Consider the following 15570-nt stretch of genomic DNA (forward strand, 5'->3'; position numbering starts at 1 on the left):
TCCATAAAATACAAGATCCTGGAGACTCACTTTAGAGCCTGGAAACTCACCTGAGCTATCATGCTCAGAGAGTATCAGAGACAGTGAACTTTCAAACCAGCATTGCCTCTCACTCAGCAAAGCTTGGCATTTTTTTGAGGAGGGGGTGATATGATGCATTTTTTATGCATCACTGCCCCAACTCAAAATATGGTTTTAGGAGAAAAGGCAGATGCATCAGAACAGAGAAGGGTGCTGCATTGGCTGAGGAATGGAAATAGGTGCAAAAGAAGTATCAAGGCTAAATCTCTCACCAATCCAACATTCCCCCCTCCACCATCTCATGCTTATCCCACCTATAAAATTTCAACTTTAACCAGCTGGTCTCAAAATCTAGCTGTCTGATTAAGAATCATGGTGCATCCACCAGTTCTCAACAAAATGAAGAATTTGGCATGCTTTGTTACTGTGGAGAAAACCAATACACTAGGAACCAATGGCTGAAGACAGGAAAGTCAATGTGGATATGGCAATACGTAGGGATGTGTGTGCCCTATCCCAGGCTTCCCCAACCTGGTGGCATTCAGAGGCATTTGTACTGCAACTCCCAGAACTCCCATCCAGCAGGGCCATTGACTAGGCATTCTGGGTATTGCAGTCCAAATGTTTCTGGAAGGCTGCGGCCTATCTCAACACCAGAGCACTGAGTTTTTTGTAGAGGGAAATGCAAAGTGAGACAGACATTTCAAATCCAATTTAGCTCCAATTATTATTCAGGAACAATAATACTGCATGAATGGAAAGTTTCCAGAATACTTCAGGTTTGGAAGTCCAGGTACAATATTCATTCTCAGCAGACGGACTCCTCTAACACACATCTTGTTATCAGAATATATAAACATTTCATTCTTGTATTTATTCATCCAACCTTACAGTGATATAGAATCGGCCATCAAAAAGAAGCTGTGGGTGAGAACTTCTTTCTACATATACATGCGCAGAACCATAGTTTAAGTGACGTTAGCAAACACAGAGCTAAGAATACAGAGCTCTTTCTTTGGAGCATGTGTCCCTCCATCTTGTTGAGCTACAACTCCCATTAACTCTCACCCATCAACAATGCTAGCTGTCCAATAACATCTGGAAGGCCACATTTCAGGACTTTTTAGCTTAGAAGTAATAAGTAACAGGAGACACTATATAAAATTAGGCAGGGTATGGAGAGAGTTGTCAGAGAAAAGTTTTTCTACATTGCTTATAACACTAGCACCAGCAGGGTCAGCCAATCAAACTGAATGGTAGTAGATTTAGGACAGACAAGGGAAGCATTTCCCACATTGCATAAAGATTGGCTATAGAATTTTCTACTACAAGAAGTGGTGGTAACCATCCACCTAAATGCCTTTAAAGGGGGATTGGGCAAATTCATGGGAGGATAAGGCTCTCAACAGCTATTAGTCCAAATGGTTATAGGCTATCTCAACTGTCAGAAGCAGCATAGTCTCCACACCAGCTGCTGGGAAGCATAAACAGAAGGGACCTATTGTACGGTTCCATGTTTTGCATGGGTGCTTCCAATCAGCACTTATTTGGCCACTGTGGGGAAGACGATGCTGGACTTCACATACCTGTGATCTGAAAGGATTTTCTTAAGTACTTACCCACTATATTCACTAGTAAGATTTAAGAGACAGGTGAACAATGCTGGCTCAATACCTAAGGAGTGATCTCGGAGAATGTGCAGTTTCCCTCTAACAGCCCATCCATCCTCCTTTGAGATAAGTCACTCACCCAATGATCCTCCTTTCTGAGTACTCCTTTCGTTTATTGGTGAAAGGCCCTGTGAAGTTGATAAATGTCCGGCTGTGCTGAGCACTAAGGTCCCAATCAAGACTGCCAATGGCATGCGGGGTTCGGATCATCAGAATTCCACAGGAAGTCATGCACCTGGAACTGGAAGATCCCTGAGATTAGCTGGGCTGAAAAGCTAGGAAAACCACTCTACTTGAGCAGTGTCCTTGATCCTGAAACCAAAAACAGGAGCATTTGCCCCAGACTGGACTCATTAGTTGTGAGAATGTGTCTTCAGTACTGTAAATGTGCATTACCCATTTGCTAAGTGGTGCAGACTATTCCATGGGTACAAGCGTAAGCTGCTTTCACAGAAGAGAAATCACATGAAAAGCAGAAAGCTTTTGTCTGACTGTGCACAGTAGCCTAATTGAGGCAATCTCCTCACTTCTGCAGAACTTCCCTGGACAACATGTAATTTTCTACAGCGTCTGGTGGGCCTCCCTAAGAGGTGTGGCCATTACCTCATACAAAGCCTGCACCACCCTGAAGATGAAAGGAAATCAGGCAAATGAAAAATTACCTTGGCTGGGTTTTTCACTTTTGCCTGAATTTGAGATAAGAGCCCAGACATACATGCTTGCATGGGGTATCTTCTCTCTCCTAAGCTGTCCTGCTACAGCACCAAAGTAAATCAAAAATAGCTGTAATTGGGCCTTTTTGTTTATTTTGTTCCCCAGGATCGCTGCCAAAGTTGGACAGACACAGCTGTGGGTAGCACAAAGGCAGGGGCACTGCCTTTGCCTGCCCTTGCTTCCAAACAGGTTTAACTATTTATCCCAGTCAGCTGGGTGCCCAGCAGCAGTTGGACTGCTGGTATGTTTGCTCTACAGCAAACACCCCCACCCCCGGCCCCCAAGAGAGGTTTTGGACTTCGGTTCCATCAAGCCCAACTGACAGAGCTGACACTCAGAAAATCCCAGGAGCTCCAGTGCAAAACATCTTGGGAAGAGTGCTGACCTGAGTAAGGCTAATAAGTCTTAGAGGCAAGTAGGGGCTTCCTTCCTGTTAGGCTATCCCGACACTGGCAGGCACCCCTAACCAGAACTATGAGACACACCCATAGTTGTGGGTGGCAATTTCCTTCTCCACTTCCCACAAGCCAGGCTCAAAATGGCATGGCAGGAAACAGCAGACAGGGTTATACAAGGCCTCCTGCACTTCCTTCTACCCCGGCCAGCTCCAGTCTGCGCTCAGTGCCTGGCTGGCTTAGTTGTCCATAACAGTCGCAGCGAGGCCCTCCCCCAGGGCCAGCTGAGGCGGCCTCCCAGCCAATAAACGCGCTGGAAGCCCTGTGGAAAACCTAGCCATGGCAGGAGGAGCTTAGTTTTCCCACCGGGGAAAGAAAGACATGCCCTTTGCCTGAGCGGGCAACGTTGCCGGCGACTTGCAGTTCTGCTCTCTCCATTACCAGGGAGCTGAAGAAAAGGGCCCGGGCATTTCCGTCTCCTCATTCCAGTCTCGGCGGACCCTGGCACCAGCCTGCCTCCTCATGCTCTGTGTGCCTCAGAAAGACAAACTGCGGTTGGGTTTCCTGAAAGCCATCCCCAGAGGAAGAGGGAAACTGACAGAGATGCAGCTGACCTTCAGCGTGTGCCACAGTATGCAATAACCATCCTGTGCACTGCAACGCAGGCAGGTGCTTCTGACACAGCTGCAGGACATGCTGGGAGAGGCCCAGAGCCGCTGCAGGGCTGGACCCGGCAAGGTGTGGGGAGGCTACATGAATCTATTTGCCAGAGGCAACTCGGCCCCAAAAGGACTGCCCACTAAATAGGCGAGGAGGAGCGTATTGCAGCATATTCGGGGACAAAGAGACTCCAGAAAGAATGGCCAGTCACGGTTAGAGCTGTCCAGCAGTTTAGTTAGGACATTTATTTTGGAGCAGCGCCAAGCAAGCAATTGTGAACAGGGCTATTACATAAGCAAGTTGAAACACAGGAAATCCAACACATTCTGGCTGAAACCTGGAATTTTTAATCTGGAGTGATCAAGGGTTCACAACCGTCTGTGGATTATTCCTCCCAGAGCACTTCATCTTATTCCCCCTAAAGAAAACTGAAGCACCACAGTCCACACGGTGTCAGCCCTCACCTGCACAGGCTTTTAAAGTTCTGGTCTCAAGGCGAGTCTCAGCTGGAGATTTTTCCACTTGACCTTTGGCCCTGGTGATGAAATCTCTGGCTGGTGCATTTGTGACTCAGACTCAACAGACTGGCACAGCAAACAGAAACATGGAAAGACACAGCCTCCGCAGAGCCACCAGTCTCCACCAACCAACTGAACATGTGTCCCGGAAACTCCCAGCACACATACCCACTCTTAAGCACACACGTTCTTGGTCTTTCCCCAACATGTCTTGAGTGTTTTCAAAGCTGGTTGAGGCCCTTAGTGGGGAAGTTACTAGCCTTAACCAGGCTTTCCATTTTAACAGACTGAGTTCCTATATTGCTGAGTTCTCAGGGAAAACATGTGGGTTCCACCTTCAGTCCCTAAAACCAGATGTTGTGTTGATCTTTTAAAGAACAACAGTTCATCATCATCTCTTTAAAGTGTTATCTACACACAATTATAGCCAACCAGCCTCCCAGAGTGAGCAGCAGAAAATGCTAAAAACAGACCAATTGAAAATCAACAATAAAATATTATCTTTTTTAAAAGATCACAAAATCATTCTAGCTATTCCAATCAACTTCAAAGACACACACCTATCTATATTAAAAATGGAACATGCTATGCTGGCTAACCAACCTTCCCAGTCCCCCTGCATTATAAGCATCTACAGTATATTATTAAGGCAGGAAAGCAAGGTTGGGGGAAAGGTAAGTTACCCACAACAGCACAAGAGCAACCAGTCCAACTTGACTAGAGATTTTTGATGGCTCACTTCTGCAGCCACCTCAGATATAACTAGGCTGTTCAAGAAGAAATCAAAGCTTTTCTGATCAAAAGCTAGGTTTAAGGTCACACTGTGAGGTAGTAACTTGGAAAGCATTTGCTGTAGAGCACTCTGGTAAATGAAAATCCAGATATTTGTAACTTCTGCAAAGCAGACTCAGAGAGTCATGCCCAAGTGTTCATATTCAAACCTTTGGGGCAAATTTAGAGACAATTATGGGAGGAAATATTGGTTAGGTGAAGAAGCTTTCTTCATTACTAAAGAGAGTCAAATTTGAAACAGGCAAGTCTTCACATCAGCTTCTCCCAACATGACACCTTCAAGATGGGTAGAGCTACAGCTCCCACCAGCATACCCAATCATCAAGGATGATGGGGAGTGTAGTCTGGAGGGCATCATGTTCAGAAAAGCTACTCCAAACTGGAAGATATCCACCAAGCTGGAGGAGAAAATCCTCTTTCTCTAAAAGAAGGAACTTCAAAGCACTTTAAAGGCATTATTTTAGTAGTCTTTACAAGAAGCCTGTAAGGTTTTGAAATAATTCCAGTTTATGAGAAATCACAGGGAATTGATATTCAGAGATGTGAGACAGTAGCTTCCTTTTTGCCATCCAGAGATGGAGATTTGTACCAAGCATTCTAGCTCTTAACCACTCCATCAGCTCATCACATTAGCTTAAGGGAGGAGTGATATCCCAATACTCTAATTCTTTCCAGCATATAAGCCAACTCAAATGGAAACATATCAAAAGTTTTGTCTAAATGGAGCCACTCTAATGCCTAAAAACTGCTCCAATGCCTCTCAGCCCTACTTAAAATATGGCAGCACCTACCTCTTGTATCACAGCTATATATTTCAATGCATGCATTTTATGTAAAAAATACAAACAAGAGCTTGCACCAAAATGCACTAACTTAGCAACTTTGTCACAACTGAGGCAATGTGCTCCATCCCACCAATTCCCCATATAGGGTGAAGTCAAATACTGCACTACAGCGCAGGCAGATAGGGGCAACCCATGAGCCCTCAAGGCTGCCTCTACAGCCCATCATAGGTGCCCAAACTGTAGATCCCTCCCGCACACTGTTGCTGGTCCACAATTGTATTAGGAAAGAAGGTTTACAAGAGTGACTCTCCTCATGTGTCCTTTTCTGCAGCACACTCATGCTACTGACAACCCGCCAAACAGCTGTTCAAAAGTCATAGGTGTCTTGAGTCAGAGAAAGCCAAAGTCCATGCCAGAAGTGACGCTACCAGCACCAGTTCTTCCTTAACTCTAAAGCTCCATCTGTGTTTACTTAAGGGAACAGGCACCATCAACCTTTCCAGCTTGAAGGATAAAAGGATCAAACAACAGCAACAGTCACACCAGCTCCACACTCAGAATTTGGAAATACTTCTATTTCATTGCTGCTAGGACTAGCATAGGCCTCACAAACTTTACTAAGGCTATGCTTTACTGGCATTCCTCTCAAGACTGTAATCCCCATTGCTAACTATAAGCCCAAAGGGTTAACTGCTCCCACACTGAAGTCCCACCTTGTTTCTCCTTCCAAAGAATCATGCTTCAGTAACTCAGGGGAGGCAAGCTGGTCTCTTCAGTATTCTGGACTACAACTCCCACAAGTCAATGTCAGGAATAATGGGAGGTGTAGTCCAAAACATATAGAGGACACCAGGTTGTTTTGCCCTGAAATAAGCTGAAGAAAAATCTTCCACAATGCTGCCTTTCTTACATAGTCCTCAGGGTCTACTATCTCAGTTGCAAAAGCAGGCCAAAAAATCTCCCAAGTTACTACCTGAAAAATGGTGTGGGCATATCAACTACCTGCCAATATTAACATTGTTCCTTTCTGCACACAGATCTCCTAAATCACATCTCCTGATGAATGAATACAGAATCAGCTCCCTATTGAATAAATGAATGGCCACTAGACTCAAGCCACCTCTGTCAGTATCTTCAGTTCTACCAAGGCAGATCCTCATGTTGGAGAACCTGAGCCAAAATGACCCACCAGCAACCACTTCTGCATTTCCAGACAAAACTCCACAAACATAAACTGAAAGAATGGTCAAACTCACACACCTTAATTGTGAGTACCTTCAAAAACACAATAGGTACCTTAACCCGAAGTAATGATCACCACAGTTGCCAATGTGAGTGTGTTTAAATCGGTGAGAAGTAGAGAAACTTTCCTTTGTATCCTGGTTCACGAATAATGCATTTTAAAAATATCAACAGCAACAGAGGGAGACAACTTCTCTTCCAAAATGTCCATGCCATATAGACATAAGAAGATCCTTGCAAGATCAGACCAAGCATTCATCCAGCTCAGCATTTATTCACACAGTGGTCAACCAGCTGTCTTACATGACATGCACTGGGAGACAGCATTAATGTCATAAGCTGGAAGGGACACACTGCTGTTAACACATGCACACCCCCACCTGTTGCATACAATGCACCCACTTAACTGCAAGAACACAAGCATGAACACAACTTTCTCTATACAATTGAAAAAATAACCCATACAGAGGTCTGTTACTCCCACAGGTACTCATCTCCCACTCAGTGTGTGCTTCCTTCTAGTACACTTTCCCCACTGCCTACCTTGCCCCTACTTCTACTATCTTGCCTCCTAGCTTACAGTATCCCCCAACTTCAGCTACCCTCCAGAACCTGATGCCTCTCCCAGGAAATGCCCCCCACAGGCTCCTGCTCGCAGACATAAACAGTATCTCACTATGAGCTACAACTATCTTCCTCCTTCCTCAACAGAGAGGTATCCATTTTAACCTCTGTTTATCCTTCCCCTTCCAAGGCCTCTCCTTTTGCCATTTGTTGCTCTGATGACCTTCCACAGGCCATAGAGTTTTTACTCTCCCAATCTCTTCAGTGGTACACAACTGCATTAGGAATCAAAATAAGGAGCATCCTGCATGATTGGGTGTTTTCCTCCCCCTCCATACCCCACACCCAAGTATGGAGGGGGAGGAAAGCATCGGAAAGTTCCCAGATGCTCCTTGTTAACGTTAATCTATCTCCAGTTGAACTTAAGGGAGGCCATTTGCCCCACACGACACAACTTCAAAGTGTTTCGGGTTGCCACCTTTATCTTCTGCACCCACTCAACCTCATACTCTATGCTTTGAACATCTGTCTGAGAAGCAGAAGTTCAACAGGTGAGTCTGCTCGCAGCATGGAAAAGGAGTGTTAGAGGTGAGGGAGGGTCACTTTCTGGACTTGCCTGTTCGGCAGTCGTATCAAGCACAGGAGCTCTGTCAGAAAGATATATGGCCACCCTCTAGATTTCGGGGGGCTCTGACCTGCCAGCTGTTTCGCCCTCCTCCTCCGCTCAAGCCTGGTTCCTGGTTCCCCCACAGACACATCAGCCGCTGCCCGCTTCTCTGCCCCGCTCACCTGCCAGCCGGGGGCGCCCTCGATCTCAGCCTTCCTCGCGCTGCCTGTTGAAAGACTTCCCGGAGCCGGCGGGCCGCCATGGAGGGGGAGCCTGATGGAAATTCCGGACTCCCGGCCGTCCCAGTTCTGCTTGCCAGCCCGCCAGCCAGACACCGGCTCCGGCCTCCGTGACCCTTCACCTGGCTTACGTCACAGCACCGTCAGCGCGCCGCCGTACAGGCATCACACTCGAGGAGAAAGTGCCGGGGAGGAAACGAGCGCTCTGCATTGCGGGAGTTGTAGTCCGAAGACCACACCCGAGTGGATGACAGGAATAGTGGAGTTTTCCTCCCCCCACTGGAGGCAGAGGTTAATAGACTTTGTGACGTATCCGAGAAGGAGAGGGTTCGCAACTTTCTGGCCAATCACGAGCCCAATTTAGACCAGCGACCCAAAAAAATAAATGTACAATACGGTTTTTTTTAGGGATGGGCGGGAAAATGAGTAGGTTTGTATCTCTTCAATGTGGCATAAGTTGCCTTGGGCAACAGCCGGCTTCACTGCGCTCACGAAACGAATTTAAAGCGGCCCACACGTTACGCTTAAGCATGCACAGAAAGTGAAAACCTGGAGTTGCAACTTTATGTCGACACTTACCTGGGAATAAACCCTTACTTCCAAGTAAACAGGGATCGGATTGCGCTGTAAAGAGCATTTTGGTTAACAGAGGGCTAAGTGTATGAATGCAATGCACAGACGAATGGGGTATAAATCTCTTCGTATAGTGAGTCTTATAAATCTCTGCAAAACAAATGATAGCTGTTGTTGGACTTTTTCTGTTTAAACATGTGTCCTTCAGGAATTCCAGATCTGCCAATTATTCTTTGACGTTTTCCCTTAAGGGATGGCCCAGGGCCAGCAAACAGAAAGGTGCCTTGTTCTGCAACTGTCAGGAGGGAGAGTGAAATAAAGCTCACTGACGTTATATTCTGCGCAGAACGTAAAGAGCACAATCCGTGACAAGTTTAGACCAGGAAAAAACCCTTAGAAAAATGCTGTTGCATGCTGGGAGTTCTAGACTTTTTCCCCCTGTTCGCATCGGATTTCCTCCTTTAAAAGAACAATGCAAGAGGCACTACTGTTGGGGACTTGACAGTAGTGACTTCATTCATAATCCTGATTCCTGGTTTTGAACCTGCACTGGAGGGTTGTTTTTCTTACCTCATTGTTAGCATCTATTTCTGATTCATATGAAATTATGCCCTTGGTCCTATGTACAGTAAGCATGACTGAAGAGTAAGATCCCTGACCGGATGTATATAAATTCAGTTATCTATATACAGGGTAATCATGCAGTAGTTATAACAGTGCTTGAAGATGGCCACACTGCTCTATTCCTGTTCCTATTTAATTTGCATAAATCTCACAGATTATCATGGAATTTGTGAGCCTTAAGCCTTGATCCTAGACATATTTACTTGGAAAGGATCACAGCAGAGCTTCCCATAGTTCTGTATAAAAGTGTTAGGCAGAATTCGGGCTGGCAAGATCTGTTTTGTTTTTTACTAGAACAGCAAGGCCTCACCCCTAGCACCAGAAAAAAGGTGTCTTATAGGATGGAGTCAACTGGGTACTGCACCCAATGAACTACTGCACTAGTGCATATACATACATACACGTGCACACACACACACAAAATCTCCATCTGACCTATTCTAAAATAGCACTCTAAAACTGTCTAGCAGAGTTGAACAAAGCAATCAGTGCTGTTCTACAGATGAGGAATGCCGAGGCTGAGATGGAAACAATTGGCATGAAGCTACCTAAATCCAAGATAGTTTTTCCCTTGCAATTTTATCTGCTCTTGTGAAGTACAGAGATTCAGAGATCCTTGGAGATCTGCAAGTTACTTAAGATCTAACAGTAGATCCTGATCTACTTTCTGCATGCCTCTGTTATACAGTACCTGCCACACTACTGGCAGTAACCCAATTTTAAATCAAAAGCATTTTTGCAATTAGATTTGGTTTGAAGGAATAAAATGACCTACTGTCAGTTGCAATAACATTTGGAGAATCTGGCATGGTGGCAAACTTCAGTTCTTAATTCTCTGAACACTCAGTGCCAGTTTTAAGAAACCATTATGGTGGTGCCTTGGATGATTAGGGTTTTTAAAGCTTGATGTTAAATTGAATTAGGAAACATGACTAACAATACAATTGTTTAAAGTTTTACAGTGAAAATGAAACAGCCGAACAATAAAATCCACCCAGACAAACTGTCAAGAGCTTTATTTTTCCATTGGTTTATCCTGACAGTTGTCAAAAGAAGCCAAAGCTATGAATGATTCTTGCTTGTGAAAGGAGGTTGGCCTCTGGATCATCTCCTTCACAACAAAATCCACAAGGTTCTTGAGGGAGCTCCTCTGAAGTCCTCTCACTTTCTACCCATTCCCAAGATGTTCAGGAAGGTGGAAAAGGCAAGCCACCTCCTTTTATGGGAGTCGTCACAACTCCAGTTCTTTTTAAACCTGTTTTTGTTATCATAGGGTTTCTCATGATTTTTGCACAGGGACATATGTAAAAAAAAAAGAAAAAAGGATGCACTATCCAAACAAATAAATAAATCCCAACCTTTAAAAGAAACTAGAGTTTTAACAGGTATCTGTCAAACCTGCACACTCGAATGAAAGGGGTGGCTTGCACCAAACTGTGCTGGATTTTTTTTTATTTTGTGTACAGTAATATACGCATTTAAATGAATTTACTTAATTCTTTTTGCACAAAAGTTTATAGCCAGTATTTTGGGGTTGGCTAGCACTTGCCCCGAAAGCAAAATGTCTGCTGTTGTGCTCCAAGCAGATCATAAGAAGGAAAGATACACTGGGGAAGGCAATAATGCTATGGAAAGTTGAAGGAAGAAGAAGAGGAGGAAGACCAACTATGAGATGGCTCCATTCCACAAAGGAAGCCACTCAGGAAACCTCGCATTTCCAAGACTTGAGCAAGGCTGTGACGGACAGGACATTTTGGAGGGGATACATTCATCAGTCAGAGGCCACCTGATGGCACATAACAACAGTACTTGTTGCAGAAGTGCCTTAGCAGAAGTGGTGTGGATATTTTGCCGCTAGATTAAATACTATCAAAGGGCCTTGTTAACATAATGGCAATGTTATATTGCTTCTGCGTCAGTGGAATTGGTACAGTTTCTCTTGCAGGATCCTGGAGGTAATAATTCCCTTATAAAAAGACACAATCGTTCAAACTATTTCAATTTTCAGTGCAGATATGCTGAAAGAGTCTGTGGCCATTTTAAGAGAACAGACTATATAGCAACTAGTGCTGTGATGGAACCGGGGCTCACAGGGCCGAAGCACCCAGGCTTTCTGATTGCCAAGGATGATGGTTTGGGTCTACCATGTCTCAGATTTCCCAACTTGCTCTGAGCATAGAAGCTGTTCTTACAGTAGTGTTGTGCCCTGGAGATGGATTTCCCCAACAAAGATATATTGTTTGAGCTATCCTTTTATAATGAAAAGCACTTTGGTTTGGCTTGGCCTTGAATGGGCAATTAGACCCCTTTGCTTTATGAAATAACTACTTCTGGAGGAGATGAAGCCTGCTAGAACAGGTTTGTTGACTTTGGGACCAACTGTTTCTTTGTGAGGTTGGGGAAAGGAACTTAATTTCCTTGCATAGATATGGGTTAACACAGTTCCAGGTATTTTAGATTCTCTTTGGAGCGTGGCTATGGAGACCATCAAGAGGAGAACTGCTTCAAAATATAATGCTGCACCTCTACCAGCAGCACAGTACATCATGCTCACAGCTTAGGCAGAGAAGCATGGCGGATGCTCTTGCCAGACTCTTTTCAGAACACTGCCTTTGTGCTTCTTCAAAAATGAATGTATTACACTAGGCAAAGGCAAAGTGCTCCTCCCATTACTCGTTCTCCGGTAGATCTCTAGAGTCAGCATTCAGCAGTGAATGAAGATGTCAAGCAACTGATCATGATTTCACTTTGATGTCACTGTTAGGTAACAGGACTCATCGCAGGTCCAATGACATGACTAAAAATAGCCTCAGCAACACAGTCTCCTGATCTCGTCTTCATGAACTCATTTGAACCAATGCTTCAAGTTGAACCTGAGAGAGGAGCTGTCCCATCCCATGCCAAGTCACAGGACAAGGTTACTGTAATCAGCATTCCTTCCCGTGCCACCACCCTGTAATATTCAACCTACCGATGTTTCAGGATTTTACACCAACACAGAGAAGCAACTCTTTCTTCCTTTCAATTCTAAATGATTTGTCAAGCACAGCATGTAGAGTTGAGTGTGGGTAGCATGATTTTTGCTGACTCCCAGTGCAGAACTTGAGCTGGGGTTTTTGGTTGTTGTTGTTGTTTGCATCTTAAGTAAAATGTCAAACCTGTGCCTCTTTTGGACTTGCAGGTAGATCTTTAATGATACACAAAGGTGAAGAATTGGAGGCATGAAAATGGTGCTTTTTGTGGAAGGTAAGGTTCAAAGAAACCGAATCATGTTGCTCCATGGGAAGGCTGGCCCTATATGCAGCTGGGTAGCTCAATCCTGTGCAAATATCTCTAGAGTTCAGTCCATTGTGTGGGAAGTAAGTATAGATAACCTTAAGGTGCAAGGTAAGATAAGCTGGATGCATCCCCTCTTACCTTCCTTTATGGCACAACCTATATCAGTTATATCAGAACACCATCCTATAGCTCCCAGCATTCTCCAACCAGCCACAATGCTGGGGAATGCTGGGAGGTGTCAGATGATCTTTCTGATTCAACATGCATAGGATTGTGTTCGTATAACCACCCTGTCATACTTACAGTGAAGGTTGTAAACAAATATATTTTCCTATCTTTTCAGGGAGGGGCAACTTGTAGGCCAAAACACCTTGAGGGCCACAGCTTCCATGATCCTTCTCCACTGGGGCTGATGGGAGGCAAAACATGTGGTGGGGCTGCAAGTTGCCAACCCTGATACAGAGGAAAGAATGTAATGCACCATATGTAGAGAAGTATGTAGTTATCACACATGTGTTCTTTCCCCTTCAATCTGCATGCCACAATGTTGCTAGGAAAGTCAAAGGCAGAAGATGAAAGGGAAGATCAAATATGAGATGGATCAAATCTATCAAGGAAGCCACACCCTAAACTTGGGAGAGCTGAACGGAACTGTCATAAACAGGACATTTCGGCAGCTTTCATTTGTAGGGTTGCCATACATTGGAGACAAACTGCTGCTGCATGACACCAACAAAGCACAACCAGAACATGCAGTAGGCAGCAAACTGAGAACACGGGGCAGCAGCGGCAGTGATATCCCAAAGGCTCATGTATGGAGATTGCTGGCTCATCTATGGGCTTTAGCCATGAAGCACACTGAATGACTTTGGGCCAGTCACTGACTCTCAGCTGAACCTACCTCAGAAACTGTTGTTGCCTAGCTAAAATGGAGAAGGAGGGTTATGTCAGCCTTCTTATGTATTTATTTATTTATGTTCAATATCATCCAACAGCCAACACTCTCTGGGCAGTTCGCAACAACATATTTTAAAAAGCAATAAAATATACTATTAAAGCATGATAAAATTAACAGAATAAATTTAAAACAACAACAAAAATATAATAAGTTGAGAAGACCCTATGAAACCTTCTTGAATTCCTTGCAGGAAAAAGGCAAGTATGCATATTATAAACTAAAATACCTCATCCCACTTTCAGCAGATTATGTAGGTAAACAGCAGTACTTAATACTTGTTGTTGCCAAGTAATCTCCTGTATCTAAAGAAAATTTATAGAATTTCAGCAGCGTAAGGTCAAGCAGTGAGGCTGCATGCTGGGGAGCAGAAATTAGCATTCCTGACACAAGTCTGTGGGATTAAAAAAAAGTTCATTAAGGAAATCAGAATTTTACAAGCATGTCGAAGATGGAAAACATGGAAAATAAAGCAAAAGGTTCCAAAGGGCACACAGCAAAACTCATTTGCACCTAGCTTGGTTTTCCACCCAATGGGCAACCATCATTAAGTTATGGAAAAAGATTGGACCAAAAATTTCAAAAGGAGATAAAAGCAAAGGTTAAACTGCTCTCTTCTCATAAGCCTTTCTCAGTGTGTCTAAGCAATTACCTCTCCATCACCTTGCCCAGATTGTCTATTGATTTAATTTCTTAAAGGTATGGCAAACAAAGGAGAAGGCAAGGACATTCACATGGAACAAGGTTATCTCTCAATTTTGAGACAGATGTAACTGCATTTATTGCCCAATATTTTTAATGGGCAAACTTATACCCTTCAATGGTGAAACTAATGTCCATATAACTATGGATAGAAGGAAGCCTTTATGTGGCAAAGACCACCACAACAAAAAGCAATAGGGAATCTGTGACACCTTATCCCAGTCTTTCCCAGGCTAGCATCCCCTGGATGTCTTGGACTATGACTCCCATCATCCTACATCCACCAATGCTGATTGTTGGAACTGCAATCTAACATATATGGAGGGCACCAGGTTGGGGACAGCTGGTTTAGATTGATATATTTAAGGCACAACCCTGTACATATCTAAACCAAAAAAGTCCTACAGTTCCCAGCATTCCCCAGCCAGTCCACTTGATCATAGTCATAGCTGCAAAAAATTGTTCATGCACATAGATCGTAAGCCATGAGGTCAGAAAGAAATGAAATGCAAAAAGAACAGTGACAATTCAAATTAATATGCATTTGAACTTGAATCAGTACTTTGACTCTTCACAACAGCAGTGATGGCTAATAACACCACCAGCTTAACCGTGAAATAACCACTGCGCGCAATGGGACAGGAAATCACAGTCTCTAGGTATTGAGTAGACTTGATCTTCTGGGTGAATTGTAATCCAGCAGTTTCATGCCGGAACCTTGCTTTAATTTCCTTTGTTCAAGGACAGACGCTTTAAAATAGCGTGTTGTGGTAACGTGGCACGACCTACTTGCTTTGTCTAATGACAGATACGCATCCACTGATTTGTTTCCTTACGGACAGCCCTGTTTGTCCTATGCAGAAACCAGAGAAGCATTTCTGGCAGATGATAGCATGTGTCACATTAAAAGGTCAGCAGCTGAATGAACCCCGATCTTGTGGCAGATGTTATTAGTGGCTGTAACAGTGCTACCTCTGCAAATGCGAAGGGCAGCTGAAATCTTGGCTTGTTGCAGGATCCAATCCCAGTGTTTATGCCTCTAGAACTTTCTGGCAAGCCTTGAAACTCAAAACTTTAACAAGCTAAAAGCACAACAATGAAAAAGATGCAGGATAACATTAATTCACTAGAGTACAGTGTCTGGTTTAAAGGTGTAGGAAGATTTAAACAGGAAATGTATTGATTGGATTACAACCCATGTGGTCTTTCTTGAGGGATCAGGTTATGCAA

General features: G+C 44.1%; 1 protein-coding gene across 2 annotated transcripts in view; it reads right to left on the reverse strand.

Moving 5' to 3' along the window:
• Positions 1 to 8332, reverse strand: part of COQ10A (coenzyme Q10A) — a 34326-nt gene extending 25994 nt beyond the window's left edge. For both annotated transcript variants that reach the window (XM_044421942.1, XM_044421943.1), the window contains exons 1-2: positions 8151 to 8332; positions 1771 to 1932 (exon numbers count right to left, since the gene is read on the reverse strand). In XM_044421942.1, coding sequence (XP_044277877.1) covers positions 1771 to 1932; positions 8151 to 8230 — 242 coding nt within the window. In that variant the 5' untranslated portion in view covers positions 8231 to 8332. The remainder of the gene's footprint in view (positions 1 to 1770; positions 1933 to 8150) is intronic.
• Between the last annotated feature and the right edge of the window lie 7238 nt (positions 8333 to 15570).

Source organism: Varanus komodoensis, unplaced genomic scaffold (assembly GCF_004798865.1).
Source record: "Varanus komodoensis strain SLA01 unplaced genomic scaffold, ASM479886v1 scaffold12, whole genome shotgun sequence".
NCBI classification, from domain to species: domain Eukaryota; kingdom Metazoa; phylum Chordata; class Lepidosauria; order Squamata; family Varanidae; genus Varanus; species Varanus komodoensis.